The 16,133-nt window shown below is 40.9% G+C and overlaps 1 protein-coding gene across 3 annotated transcripts in view; it reads right to left on the reverse strand.

Annotated features, from left to right (window-relative positions):
• The window catches only part of arhgef4 (Rho guanine nucleotide exchange factor (GEF) 4), a 132,213-nt gene that overhangs the window by 70,690 nt on the left and 45,390 nt on the right, over positions 1 to 16,133 (reverse strand). For all 3 annotated transcript variants that reach the window (XM_067995519.1, XM_067995517.1, XM_067995520.1), the window contains one exon: positions 2,577 to 2,716. In XM_067995519.1, coding sequence (XP_067851620.1) covers positions 2,577 to 2,716 — 140 coding nt within the window. The remainder of the gene's footprint in view (positions 1 to 2,576; positions 2,717 to 16,133) is intronic.

The following is a 16,133-nucleotide window of genomic DNA, read 5'->3' on the forward strand; positions in this document are numbered from 1 at the left end:
TGTCAGCAAAATGCCATCAGACAGGTGCAAGAGATAATGGGGTAGATCGTGTCTTTGTGTGATTGTGTAAAACAGGTATTAGCGAGCCAGCAGCCTGTTTTACATCTCTTCTGATTTTTATTTCCGTTGAAGTCAATAGAAATTACATTAATGCATTTAACTGACAGTGTGCTTGACACAGTTATTTGAATCCCATGCTTGCCAATAGAGCAGTGTTGGATGCTTGCATTGTGACATTGCACCATTTGGGTAAAATCAGTTAAATAGCCAGCTTTGGCTCAGTACTAGCACTCTAACCTCTAAGTCAGAAAGGCTGTAGGTTCAAGTCCCACTGCAGATACTTGAGCACATAATCTAGGCTGACAATTCAGTGCAGTACTGAGGGAGTGCTGCCATATTTTGGATGAGATATTAAGTTGAAGCATTATCTGCCCTCTCAGGTGGATATAAAAGATCCAATGGCACTTTACAAAGAACAGCAGTGGAGTTCTCCCCGTGTCCTGGCCAATATTTATCCCTCAACTAACATCACTAAAAAAGAACTGTTATCTGATCATTTATCGCATTGCTGTTTGTGGGACCTTGCTGGGTGCAAATTAGCTGCTGCTTTTCCTACATTACAACAGTGACTACACTTCACAAAATACATTATTGGCTGTAAAACGCTTTGGGATGTCCTGAGGTCATAAAAGGCGCTATATAAGTGGAAGTTATTTCTTTTTCTTTACTCAGATTGGCTGAGATATGTAAACCAGTCAAGTTTTGCATTTGTGATTTATCAAAATTGCTCGATATAATTGTTGGCTCACAATATATACTGTTATTTTATGGACATTAACTGTGGGTTATTGCTCAATAAAGTTGCATTTATTGTTTTACAACCATTAGCCCTTCAGTGTGGATATTGCCATATATCAATCACATGGAGCAAAGTGCTTTTTTATATTTGCCAGGAACACTCATTGACAGAAAAAACACACTAACCCGAAACAGAACAGAATTATGCCAGTTATCTCCACGGCACACATATTATTTTAAAGAAAAGACACACCGGAGGCCATTTTCACCTTCACCACCTGATCGATAATCCAACTGATCGGTTCGATCACCCATTGTAGAACCTGCCCGATTTTCGTCCTGTTGACTTCAATAGGATAAGTACCAAGTGGGCGATCTGCTCCACCAGGTCACCGCCCATCCGGTAATGGTAAAAATTACCCCCATGGTTGATGAGGTTGGTGAATCAATGAGAGGACAGTCTTGTGATTGCTCCCATTATGTCGTAGTGCTATCCAGTAATCTCTATGTTATTCACTGCAGCCTATTATCCTGTACTTGTACCATAACATTACTGCCTGCTTTGGGACCAAAGGATACTAAGGTGGGCAACATTCTTCAACAACAGTCTGATTCAAACCACAACATTGAGCATTCTGTGCAACACTTTGTCTCCATGGAAGCAAGCAATACTAGAAATGTGTTTTAAATCATCAGTATAATTTTTGCATTACTGTTGTGGCAGAAATAGAATATGCTGAACTCCAAAAATATTCAGTGCAATGCAGCCATTACAAAACTGGACTTCACTTGTTACAGGTTCGGTATTTGTGTCAGTCACTGAATGATATTCAGTGGTCCACCAGTCCATATCCACTATGCAACCATACTATAAATACTGACCATTTCTTTAATCACATCCCAATACACCAAACCATTTCCTATTTGCATTCATTCAATAGAGTCCCAATGTACCAAAGTCACTTCCCATTCACATCTATTCTACAGAATCCCGATATATCAAGTCACTTCTCATTCCCTCCCATTATATAGAATTTCCAATGGTCTCAAACATTTGCCATTCATTCCCATTGTATAGAATTTCTAATTTTAGCATCACATTGAACTGAAGAATGCTCGTTCAAATACAATGTGAGTCTGACACTGTAGAATAAATTCAGTGATCCTGCAGTCCCGATGAGGGGAGTATGGGTCAAAGACAGTGCCATACTACTGTAGCACCCATTCACCAACCTATACTCTCTTCAAGCACATCTTCCCACAAGGAGGGTGGTATCAGTGAAGTTACTGATATATTTTTAAGGTTCAGTGCAGTAAATACAGTAAATCAATTGACAAGTGTCACCTGAAGACTACAGCACATTTTCGAAGTGTAATCACCTCTGGGTAAAATGTGTTTTTGCAAACAAACAAAAAAATTTGCTGCTGTCGTTTAAATTGAATTGAAGAATGATTAAATGGGCCGTGGTGAAGATTTCCAGTTGTCAATTTTATCTGCAATTTGTGTAAATGTTGATCAAGCAGTAGTTTATTGGCAAACTGGCTATGTGCTCATCAAGATTTAACCGTGTAACTTATTGAATATTTGGAGAGCAAAATATTTATAACACTGGCAGATTTGCCCTGATGGTCAATAATTTTGAGGAATTACTCTTGAGGCTATATTGCAACACTTGATTGATCTACATGAGGAGACTAGCGGATTTTTACAACCTCTTGTGCACTAGCCCAGTTTTCTGAGCAAACAATAATTTGTGTGATTCTCTAATGCCTGATACCTCATTGATGGCCAGCTGCTCTCCACCTCCTCCTTGGTGTCCGTATCGGTGATTTCCACTCCGATAGTCCTCGTACAAATCCTCCTCACTTCCAGCTTCATCAGCAAAGGCAGTCTTATCTGGTGCCCCATCATTAATGACTACAGTGTGAATAAAAACAAGACAACTTGTATTCAGTGCACAGCAATCAACAAACAACAACTTACACTTATACAGTGCCTTTAACATAGTAAAACATCCCAAGGCGCTTCACAAGAGAGTTATCAGACAAATATTTGACACCGAGCCAACGGAGGAGACATTAGGACAGGTGATCAAATGCTTGGTGAAAGAAGTAGGTTTTAAACTGAGTCTTAAAGGAGACGAGACAGAGGTGGAGAGGTTTTGGGAGAAATTCCAGTGCTTAGGGCCTAGACTGCTGAAGGCACGGTCGCCAATGGTGGGGTGAAAGAAGTGGGGGATGCACAATAGGCCAGAGTTGGAGGAATGTAGAGTTCTCAGAGGAATATAGGGCCACAGGAGGTTATGCGCAGCATATTTAGAAAAGAATATTCTTGTGGCCACTGTATGTAACACTTTGTAGTCAACTTCTTGGTGTTTTGTGAGCTACACAATGACTGCTCTTCTCACAAGACAACTGTGATCATGAGGGCTAGTTACATGATTGGTAGTTGACTGTCAAATTGATAAAAGCATTTGAACCAAACATACCAGACTTCCATCACCTCAAACAAGGCAAATGATGGGCTGCGGACGATGCCAGTGGCAGAGACTCCCTGATCCGGAAGTTCTCACTACTAGCCTTAGATGAGGATCCTGTGTAATGGTGGCAGTGGTATGCTGAGAAAGACGAGGCACACTGGCCTCTGTTAGGATGTACACAGGTCCCATCAGTGCGTTCCAGGCTTGGCACATAGCCTGAACCCTTGTTTTAAGCCAATAGGAGGGGTGTCTGGTTCAGGAGTAGGGTGCTTGGGCAACTCCTACGCCCACCCCAACTATGCTTGGCCGTCCCAATTTCCAAGGTAGTTGGGGTGGGTAGGCACCAAAGTTGTGCCCAACTACCTCATGCAAATGAGGTACCCTCCCAATGACTCCGCAAACTCCAGCAGAGATTGGCATTGGAGGGCGCAACCATCGGGATCACAGCCTGTGGACTTTCAGGGCCTATTTGTCCACATTCATTCTTAAAATGTGTTTCTGACAGTCCAGTGAGAAGGAAGTAGTACTGCCTTTTGGTGATAAATCAGAGAAGAACAGCTAACTTGTAGTGTGTGCTCTGTCTCTCTAAACCGTGGCAGTCCGGGGAGGGACTGAGCATAGGCAGCACCTTGGTGGTGCCTGATGCACCAGATCTGTATTATACATATCAAAATGAGGATAATCACTTGTTGGATCTAAGACTGTAAAAGAGTTAGCTCCAGTTCTCAGGAATCCTGCATTGAACTGAGGCACTTAAAGTGCAGAAAAAGTTACTGTAGCCATGATATTCAGTCCTTTTGCATACTTTGAAATAACGATACACTTGGTGCTATATATACAAACAAGATCTGGAGGCACAGCATCAACACAGTGTAAATATTTATTTTCATTATACTGACAAAACATTTAATTTGGACACCCTTTGATCCCTTTACAGCATCAAATTAGACTTTCAACAGTCTGTTGGTCACTTCTGTTTGTGTAACATAGCATTACAATTTAGACTTCTGTTGGAATTTCAGAACCCTTCAAGCTGAATTTGACTGCAAATTAACTTGAACACTTTTGTTTTGCAGATTGACCAAATCTGTTGCAGGAACATTATACTGTTAAAAAAAACACTTTCTGAGGTAGATGGTAGATGATTAACTAATACAATTTTGTTATTGCTTGAGTACATACTTCAACAGCAGTGCTTTCTTAATAAGGTTTCTATAGCTGTGGCATCTGTCCAAAGGTAGTCAACTATTACATTCTTTGACTTCTGGGAGCCATATTGTGAAACACATGTCGGTCTCTAAGGAGCTCATAGCAGCAAAACAAAAACAAGAAAAGATACTGGAAATGTGCAGCATCTGTGAAGAGAATATTGGTTCTGTTAAAGGGTTGTACCCGAAATACTAACCTGTCTTTATTCTCTATTGACACTTACGGGTAGATTTTTGTCTTTAAGCACTAAGCACTACCCCTGGCGGGGAAGGTCACACGTTCCTCATAGAGCCCGCGGGATTTTCCTTCCACTAATTTCAATGGAAGGAAAATCAGGTGGATTCTGTTACCAGCCTGCGATCGTTCCCGCCAGATTTTCTTTTCTGCAGTCCTCCCGGCCGACTCTTAACGCCCAGGCGGTGAAGATGAAAAACGACCCCGAGTGTTTCCGGCATTTTCTATTTTTGTTTCAGCTTTCCAGCATTTACAGTTCCTTTTCTCTTTTTATTTGTCCAGCAAAATGATAAGTCGTCGCCCTGGTCTTTGCTCAGCTGTCATCGCACAAAGGAAATGGAAATTCTAAACCACGGCAGTGATACTAGCAGCATGGCTTCATGGTTTGAGTGACCTGTTATCTCGTGACTTGAGACCTAATTGTGTATTTTTTTTAATGACATTTTAAACATTTTCTTTTAGAAAACAAAAGAATATATTTTCTAGAGTCAGTGTGCGGTTTTTGTCACAAGGCACTTGGAGGAGAGTAGAGAGGAAAACTGGAGTTGCGCATATGCTAGGACCGATGCACTGTTTGAGGGTCAGGATGATACAGTACCTGGGGTTCAGCAGACCAGTAGTGGTCAAGGCAGATACCTAGGGCTCTATCTACATCGTAAAGGGTCTTGCGAGACTGAGCTGCTGCCCATTGTGTGATGCTGGCAGAAGGTTCCTATCTTATGGTCTACTTGGGGCTGGCCTGGGTATATGCATGAAAGATGTGGGTGAACCATCATGGGATATGTGCCAGTTAGAACGAGTAACATACAGATTCCCTCTGTAACTTGGGATGTAATCCGTACTTGGGAGCCCTTTCCTGAAAGCCCACGTGACCCAGATATATCCCATACACCCACACTAATCATTTCTAAAGCTACACTTGCTGGAAGGAAGTTAATCTACTGACCAAATTACCCATTGGAAGTCAATCTGCAGAAACTAATATTCTGTACCTAGCCATTGCTTATTTGAAAATGTTTTTACGTTTGAGTGTGCAGCTTTTAAATAATTGTTTTAAAAAAACTTCCTTTATCCAATTAATTTATAAGTGGCTCTTAAAGTCACAATTCCAAGAATATATACAGAAACAAGGACTTTTTTCCTCATCTTTTTGCTTAGGTAAAAATATATAACCTAAATAAGTCCTATCAACATCTTGTAGTCTTCGTACAAAGATGTACCAAGCCTTCTGTTTACAGACTTCTGTGAAACCCAGTACAAATATTTGGTCACCTAGGCTACAATGAGGTATGTAAATGTGTACTGGAAAATATATACACAATAAAAAAAATTCCAAAGTGTTGTGTTAATGTGTATAAATTGACTTATTATAAGCAATGTTGTTTTGCCAATTTTCTTATTTACGATAACCAAAATAAATTTTGAAGTTGTACTAATAAAACTTAGAGAGGACAAAACCCCTGGTCCGAATGGATTGCATCCATGCATAATAAAAGAGGTTAGGGAAGAGATAGCAGAGGCACTATTACATATATATAAAAATTTATTAGAAAAGGGAATAGTGCCAGAGGACTGACGGACAGATAATGTGATTCCTATTTTTAAAAAGGGAGATGGAACAAGTCCAGGGAACCAAAGACCAATTAGCTTAATGTTGGTGCTAGCAATGATAATGGAATCTTTACTCAAAGATGTAATAGAAAAACATGTAGAAAATGAAAATATATTGAAGAATAGTCAGCACGGATTTCAGAAGGGAAGGTCATGCTTGACCAACCTTATTGAATTCTTTGAAGAAGTAACACAAAAAGTAGACAATGGTAATGTAGTAGATGTAATATATTGAATTTTCAAAAGGCCTTCAATAAGATATCGCATTGTAGACTCATAACTAAGATCAGAGCATGTGAAGTCAGGGGACAAGTAGCAGAATGGATAGCAAGCTAGCTACTAAGCAGAAATAGAGAGTAAGGGTTAAGGGTAGCTATTCAGATTGGCAAAAGGTGGGAAGTGGTGTTCCACAGGGATCAGTGCTGGGACCACTGTTGTTCACCATTTATATTAACGATTTGGACTCAGGAATCGGAAGTACAATTTCAAAATTTGAGGATGACACCAAATTGGGGGGTGTAGTTAATACAAAGGAAGAATGCAACAAAATACAAGAAGACATTAATAAACATGCAGAATGGGTGTGTAATTGGCAAATTAATTTCAATATAGATAAGTGTGAGGTGGTGCATTTTGATAGGAAGGAAAAGAAGGCCACATACTGCTTGGATAATAAGAGTCTAAATGGGATAGAGAAGTAAAGGGATCTAAGTGCACAGATACATAAATCACCAAAAGTAGCTATGCAGGTTAATAAGGCAAAAAAAAAGGCAAACGAAGCAATGGGGTTCACTTCTAGAGAAATAGAATTGAAAAGCAGAGAAGTTATGTTAAACTTGTATAGAACCTTGGTTAGACCACACTTGGGAGTACTGTGCACAGTTCTGGTCTCCATATTATGAAAAGGAGATAGAGGCACTGGAGAAGGTGCAAAAAAGATTCACAAGGATGTTACCAGAACTGAGAGGATATACTCAACAGGGAAGGCTAAACAGGCTAGGGCTTTTTTCTCTAGAAAAGGGAAGCATAGGGGTGACCTGATAGAGGTCTTTAAGATCAAGAAAGGGTTTGATAGGGTAGACGCAGAGAAGTTGTTTCCGCTTGTGGGGGAGTCCAAAACCAGAGGTCATAAATATAAGATAATTACTAATAAATCCAATAGGGAATTCATGAGAAACTTCTTTACCCAAAAAGTGGTTAGAATCTGGAACCCGCTTCCACAAGGAGTAGTTGTAGCAAATAGCATTGATGCATTTAAGGGGAAGCTAGATAAGCACAGAAGTGACAAAGGAATTGAAGGATATGTTGATAGGGTTCGATGAAGAGGGGTGGGAGGAGGCTCATGCAGAGCATAAATGCCAGCATAGACCAGTTGGGCTGAATGGTCTGTTTCTGTGATGTGGATTCGATGTAACATCTTAGGTTATGAAACCAGGATCATCACTTAGCAATGTAAATCCCTACAGAACACACATTCAGAATGCCAGGCTGGATACTTTAAGCTGCTTACGAGTCCAAAAATTGCAAAAGGTTAAAAGGGGGACTTCTGAATATCACACGTAAAAACTCTTGCAAGGTTCAGCATTTGGGGCATTTGGGAGAGTGTCGCTGCAATTTTCTGTTGGTTGTAGTATGTATCTTTTGGTGTTCTCTGTAACCAGAAGTTGATTAGTTCAAAGTTAGGTTGTTAAAGGTTAGAGTCGGAAAGAATGTGGCAGCAGGAAAGAAGGGAAGTGCAGGTTTTGAGACTTTCTGTTATCAGGAGTGAATGGGGATAAGCCCGTTTTTTAACTGAGAAAGTCACATTGTTCACCTTCCTATACTCAATGCCAGATAGACTCACTTCCTCTTATGTTCTGCTTTACTGACTGACTATTACGGTCACTTATTTTAAAGAACTGAAGTAACAGACACAACCAGCACAGAAACCTCAGCATCAATTGGAAACATCAGACACCTATGGCAATAAAACACTTAAGGGTGTTGACTGATGTTATAACGCATGGGAATGAAATTGGAATAAATTTATAAACAGTATCTATTATGAACTGGTTGAGGGTGTTGTGGCTTTGAGCATATAACAAGATTTTTAATAAAATTTTCACAATTTATACAGGATTGTTTAGGACCTTTTTCATATATTAATGTTCAACTTAACTTGTATTTTCTCTGTCCAGTTTCATTATACAACACAGATTGCACTGGTGATGAGCCACACAGCCCAGCCCTGGTTTGGAAAATACAATTAATTTATCATTATCTAATGGACCATGTTTATCACCTTGACTCAGAAGTACAGGAAATGTGATAAGATGCTATCTAAATGCAATTATTCTTATAATATCTATCATATGGCAACTTTTTCCATTTTGAATACATGAGATTGTTTTGAAAATCCTTAATTGCTATCCAGTTTATACACTGGTGTATAAGGGAACGTATTGCAGAGTGAAAGGAACATTCTTGCTTTTTCCAACATGGTTTCCCTGGTTACTGCACAGTGAGCTTCCAGCTGCTCCGCATCACTGTCAAGGCCCAATGAATAGAAGTTCCCTCAAAATTTCTCTTTTTAATGATGAGATCAGTAGCTTACAGTGCTGTCCATGCACAGTGTAACAGCTAAACATTGGTCCGTGTCTGGCATGCATGAAAAAATTTTGTTTTTGGCTGACTGCTATTTTTTTTTTGATGATCAGCTTATTCACTTGACAAACATAAAACTTATATCACAATCATTAATCCTTCAGCTTCTGTGCAAACATGCAGAAATCTAGAGATATAGAGATACAGAGATATAGAGATATAAATCTTCTAAGACACAGAGATAAGTCAATACTGACTATTACCTCAGTGTTTGGATGAAGAGAAGAGATACTGTTGATTCCTTAAGGTAATGTAACAACATATTTGCTCTCAAAGTTCACCATAGTCTGTTTCTGTCATAGTTTCTCATAGCCTGATAAAACACCACAGGCCTGGAGTCACACTTTGTCCACAGAACTGTGCAAATTCCTAGCAAGCCTTTCATTCCAACAGTGCAAGTTTGTGGATGTCTACTACTTGAATAGAGATTACAGACCCTCACTTTGTCCCTCACCTCTATTGTTTCTGGTACTCTCGGGTGTGTATCTATAAAATCAGCTTCTCATAAGGGTATGAAAAATACCCTAGAAGTGTAAAATGATTTGCATTCCTTTACTTTCTGCTTTAAAGTTAACATTTGTTCAGTTATTATTTAATCTTAAAATGCCTCTGCCCTTTTATGGTCCATGTTATTGGTATATTTGACCAACAAAAGCATGCTTATCTCAGAAGTTCAAATAGTTGACTATGAATTGGCCCAAGCTGGTGAACATACTGTGGGAAACTAAAGTGTTAGCTTGGCTCAGTGGTAGTGCTCTGGCCTCTGTCAAGGTTGTGGGTTCAAGCCCCACTGCAGGACTCAAGCACATAATCTAGGCTGACACTCGAGTGAAGTACTGAGGGGTGGTGCTGCACGGTCAGAGGTGCCAGATGAGATGGGATGTTAAACTGAGGTTCCATCTGCCTGTTCAGATGGATGTAAAATGGCATGATTCAAAAAAGAGCAGAGAATTCTTCCAGTGTCCTGGCCAACATTTATCCCTCAACCAAGACAAATTAACTGGCTACTTATCTCACTTGCTGTTTGTGGGCCCTTGCTGTGTGCAAATGGGCTGCTGTGTTTGCCTGCACAGCATCAGTGACTACACTTCAAAAATAGTTCATTCGCTATGAATCTCTTTGGGACATCCTGAGGATACAACAGATATGATATAAATGCAAGTCCTTTCTGTGCACTCAAGTGGTTGTTTTAATTTTAATATCAAAAGGTACATGTGAAAATTGTGTTTCTGTGACACTGAGGTGCAGATTAACTATGATCTAATTCAATGGCGGAGCAGGCTCGAGGGGCTGAATGGCCTACTCCTGTTCCTATCTTCCTGTATACAGTGATAACTTCATATTGCATTTAGAAATGGTTAAATTTGGGCCTTTTATTCCACTCTTTTTCCAGCATCATTCGATATTCTGAGATTGGGGGGGAAATCACAAATTTCCCCGCCCAGCCTTCTGACGTTTGGGACCATTTGTCTGCTCCCTTCCCCCTCCTCTGCAGAAAACGGCCTGGCCTCTCGACACCTTTCATGACAGTCTGTCGGAACATCAGGAATTAATCTCTTGAGAAATTAGAAGTGTAAAGCCGTGCCCTACACGCCCTGACCAGCACGCTGAAATACTCGCGAGGACCGTTACCCTGGCTACCTACTTTTAAACCATTTTGAATTAATTCTACAATCTGTAATGTGTCACCAAAACCAATATTGAGCTGAAAATGTAATTAAACTCTTTCCAACTGGACAATAGTGCACTAGTACTTTTCACATTGATTTTGACCTAGTACACATTAAGCGAGGGGAAGAACTGAGCAGAAATCCCTTATCGATCTCCGACATATTGCTGCCAGGTAGGGTGCAGAGGACTTGATCATAACATTTCTGGGAATAATTAAGTCGACCAGCCATTTGTAAGACCATCTCACTACTCCTGATTAAAATTCCACAGATTAATCTTTAACTCTTGGCACACTCCCATTTCCTCTTCTTCCCTTTCCCCCTCCCACATACTATCTGTTCACAGGCCCTCATCGCATGTTATCACTGAGCTGGGTCCAAACCCATTATTCTTTGTGGGTTAACTGCAGTTCAAGAGATTCTGTGGCCACCATTCAGAAACAGCCCTGAAGCACGGTCATGACTTGAGCCATTATGAATTAACTCAGCCCACAGATTTGTTTGTCACTTTTCACTGTTAAAGAGGCACAGTCTTCATGAAAAGGTGCTAGCCATTTTTTTTTGTTTTGGTGAGGGGACAAAGGACAAAGGAACCATTTTTATCAAAATGGCCTCCCTGCAAGTGATTAATATCTTGTAATTTATATCTTGGCTCATCTGTAAATAAATGCAAATTTTTTTTTCCAAAGATGGTGCCTGTGATTACCACAATCACAGGTGTTGGCTTGTTTGCTCATTTGCAGTGCCAGATGTGAATGAACTGTTACATTTTACTGCACACTGTACAGCCATATTAGCAATGCGATAATCACTTCACCATTTTGATTTATAACTGTGACTTGTTGGTGATTATTGGGTAATGATGTCAGGGTGAGGTAGGCAAGATTAGTCTTTTCTTCTGTCCAGAGATTGAAACTGCCCCCCAATTTCCTAGATTGACCCCAAATTTCTAAATTTTTCTTAGCATCTCTGACTGACGTGGAGATACCCTAAACGCCCATGCATTCCTGCACAGGTAGCACACTCGCCTCTGTGTTAGAAGGTTGTAGGTTCAAGTCCCGCTCCAGAGGCTAGGGTGCTGTCTTTGGGATGAGACTTTTAACCAAGGCCCCATCTGCCCTCTCAGGTGGATGGAAAAGATCTCTTAGCACCAGAGCAGGGGAGTCTTCCCCAGTGTCCTGGCCAATTTTTATCCCTCATCCAACATCACTAAAACAGATTATCTGATCATTATCATATTGCTATTTGTGGGATCTTGCTGTGGGCAAAATTGGCTACTGTATTTCCTACATTACAACAGTGACTATACTTAGTTAAAAAGTACTTAATTGGCTGTAAAGCGCTTTGAGAAGGCCTGAGGTCGTGAAAGGCGCTATATAAATGCAAGTTCCTTTTTTCTTTGCTTTTTTCTTTGAGGTGCATTGTAAATGTGCCCTTTGACCATGTACTTTGGACTCTGGTGGTGCTGACAGGAACAGTAGTTCTGAGGCTGTCCCCAAAGTCCGGGACCACTGAAGTGGCAAAAAGTCACCTGTGACGGGATGAACAAGTCCGAGTGACAGCTTGTTCCAAGATTCAAATATGTAATCTTGTCAGGAGTCAGGTGCTCAGCATTTTGAGGTAATGGGCCCCCCGCAGGTTATTATTCCTTATTCCAGCCTGCCATTCATTTTAGTCAAACAAGCTGACAACTGAGTTTTTCAATCTCCATTTCCTAAATAATTTATCACTACCTCCGTTTCTTAATTGCAGCTTTGGAATTGTCAATTGTTTACACCGCTTGCACTGGGCTTTTCTTTCCCAATTGTTTTGATGGTTGAGAATTCCAGTCTCATCTGAGGCTGGCGAAAAGAGACTCCCAGTGGCATCTCTGTAATTTTGGTCTGGTGCGGCCTGCCACCAGTGTGGCTCCGCTGCTGAGTTTAAGTGCAGAGAGGTAAGAACCACAGACGAACAGAAGCGTGGCCTCAGCATGACGCAGCCAGACGGCCGCCAGTATCAGCTGTTAATAACCCATCTGCTGCTTAATTCAGTCACGTGGAGAGGCCACCAAATAGTGTGTTGTGTGAGAGTCTGAAAAAGCTGTGAGGCAAATTATTCATATTTTTTCTTGGAAGAACTATTCATCTTCAGCGTGATTTTATTTTGCTGATTGAAGAAGAACATGTTTTTACTGCATATTTCAGGGCAAGTGTCAGAAGCCGAAACTGTTTTTTCTAAAGAGACAGTAGCCTAGAAATAAGTCTTCCAGGTACAGCAGGGTGAACCAAGAGGCCCGAGGTTCAATGGAAATTGGGCCTAGGGTGTCATCAGCATACTCGGCGAGAGCTGCTGGTGCTGGGTGTGCCTCCACAGGCAGTTCGCCAGAGCAAAGACATCAATGTCAGCCCACCTGCCTTGCCGCTGCTGCTCTCAGGTCCCTGGAGGGGGCACTGAAGCGAGCTACAAGGGGAGGGGAGGGGACAATTGCCACACCTATGGAGTCAGGGAAGAACTTCTGCTCCTCCTGGCTCCACAGGATGGGTTTTTTTAAACAGGTAATATTTTTAAACTTACCTGGAGTTGGCAGAAAAGTGGGGGCCGCGGGACGCCTAAAAAAAAAAGGACCCCATGAATTGAGCAGTGGGCCCCCTGCTTTGCATCTCTTTTACGCCCCAAGTACAGGGAATACCAATTTCCACCCCAATACCTCTGAAGCCTCGCAAAATATATTTTTCGTAAACAACTGCAGGGATATTCACAGTGATCCACTTGATGATCTGATATTTTAATTGGGTTTACCATTACAGATTTTATCTACCTATATTGTCTGGAAAAAACTGATTGTTGCTAAATGGGATTGGACCGTGGACTATGAAATAAACAATGATCAAACTATGAGGCAGGGCCAGTTTTGCTTCATTTTCTGAAGGCAGTTTTCAGCAGTGTTACTTTGTAAAGGTATCTATAAAACTAATTAAATCACCAGAATATCATTACATTTATCAGATTTTCACAACCTAGAAAAATCCCTGTTTCCAGTCGGTTTCTATTATTGAATATAGTTTGCTAGGTGTTATTCACTCACAGTTCACTCGCCCTTGTCCAGTTTGAGTTCATTGCAGTATATTATGTCAGATGTGTGGCATCCTAGATACAGTAACAAACTGAGAGTGAAAGACTCTACACTCTTCCCCAAAGCTGCATTATTTTTTCTGAAATAGTTCCAGGGAGTTTGCATCCACTGCTCTACCTGAAAGTTCATTCCATGTGCTGATCGCATTTTGTGTGAAGAAGAACTTCCTGATATCAGGCCTAAATTTTGCTTTTACCAGTTGCATTCCCATGTCCTATTCTTGCAATTTAGTTTGAAGTAATACTCTGGATTTACTATTTCCATACTGTTTATTATCATGTATCTCTAGAAGATCATCTCTCATTTTTCTGTGTTCAAGGCTGAAAAGGCCAAGTTTCTCCAGTCTTTCCTCATAACCTGGCAGAGGCTCTTTCTGACACTAGCCATCAGCCTCATGGCTCTTTTCTGAACTACCTCCAATGCTTACAAGGTCTCCCCTAAGTCTCCGTTATCACAACTGGACACAGTACTCAAGGTGTGGTCTGATTTGTGCACTGTACAGTTTGAATATGACTTATTCTGCCTTATAAAAAAAGAAATTCAGTGTCACTCAGAATATTGCTCATTCGGCCCAACAGCTCTATGCCAGTGTTTATGCTCCACATGCGCCTCCTCCCTCCCTATTTCGTCTCACCCTTAAAACGTATCCTTCTATTCCTTTCTCCCTCATGCACTTATCTAGCTTCCCCTCAACTATTCCATGTGGTAGCAAGTTCCACATTCTAACCATTTGTTGAGTAAAGAATAGAACTGATTATTAAACGGGGTGTATAATAGGCGGCTGATACGATACCGCCCGTTTTGCACGACTGGCCAAGAAGGACCTCTATCCCATGGTAAATGTTTCCAGATTATTCTACAACAGAAACCTGCACACATCAATTACAGGGCTTAGTCCCACTCACCTCAAAGAACAGGGGAGTGGGACTAATTGAATAGCTCTTTCAAAGAGCCAGCAGAGGCATGATGGACCAAAAGGCCTCCTTCTTTGCAGGTAGATAATTGGAATGTAAATAATGAGGTTCCATTATAACTGAAAACTGTCCAAACTATGTATTACCAACCTTCTCTACAGCCCTGAGTGTAAAATAAAATCCATCTATTTTAAACACAAAATTGTTTTCCACCTGCACATCCAATCCAGTATTCTGTGCTAGAATCAGCCATTTTAGGAACATCAGTCTACAAATGAATACATCTATGAATTAATATTAAAATGCAGTACTTAACTGGTGTCAGCCTTGGTCAGTGGGTCGCACTCTTGCCTCTGTGTCGGAAAGTTTCAAGCCCCACTCCAGAGCCTTGAGCACATAATCTAGGCTGATTCTTCTTGGATGGGCCATTAAAGCAATGCCCTGTCTGCCTACTCAGGTGGATGTACAAGATCCCATGGCACTATTTCGAAGAAGGGCAGGGGAGTTCTCCCCGGTGTCCTGGCTAATATTTATCCCTCAACCAACATCACTAAAAAAACAAAAAACAGAACAGACGGTGGCTGGGTGAGAGGGAGTGGGGGGAGGAGATGGTGGAAGGATAGGACAGGTCAAGGTGTAAGATCATGGTTAGAGTACGGAGGTTATCTCTTGATTGATTGAAAAGTTTGGTAATCTTAAAAACTCGTGCCATCACCTCAGAAGATGTGGAAGTAAATAAAATAAATAGAATAATTTATGTGTCCAGTTTACAAACTAGGAATTTCCAGACTGTCCGGTTCAAAACAGAACGAGTGACGACCTTTTAAATAACTCAAGTCTGGTGAACATCGCAGTCCCCTGATGTAAACATGGATTACATTTTAACATACCGACCTCAACAAAAAAAACATTCTTTGTATTTTTCCTACAAATATAGTATTTTCCTCAACTCTTCTCCAATATTTCCAGCAGTGATTCCTATCAGCTGGAATGTAACTGTACTGTGCTAGGAGATTACCAAACTATTGACATGATCCAGGGGACATGACCCTGTTTCTCAACATTCAATGGGCAATGGGACACATCCAAAATAATACTCTATTTGTAAGGACTGACTGTTTGGATCTGTTCCGACCCCCAGAGAGCCTTTCTGGCAAAACCCAAGTGATGTTGCTTGGCAGCTGGTTGCGTCGCCATTTAAAATCTAATTACTTGTGTTTTTTTTAAATGATTAAAATCCATGTTTTGCAATTGTAAGCACTTTATCAGAATGGAGTTCTAATCCATTCATTAAGGTTATCAGGCACGGTGTAAAACCAATTAATTTTCTCTGGTTTTTAATGGTCTTGGTGCTGTGGTGTTCAGATTTGTCAGTCTTAGTGAACCGACAGCGTCCCGAGGAGGCACTGGAACAGAAAGTCCAACAGAGGTGGAAGTGGCTCTGCTGGGGAGGTGTCAG

This window comes from Heptranchias perlo, chromosome 13 (assembly GCF_035084215.1).
Source record: "Heptranchias perlo isolate sHepPer1 chromosome 13, sHepPer1.hap1, whole genome shotgun sequence".
In the NCBI taxonomy this organism is placed as follows: domain Eukaryota; kingdom Metazoa; phylum Chordata; class Chondrichthyes; order Hexanchiformes; family Hexanchidae; genus Heptranchias; species Heptranchias perlo.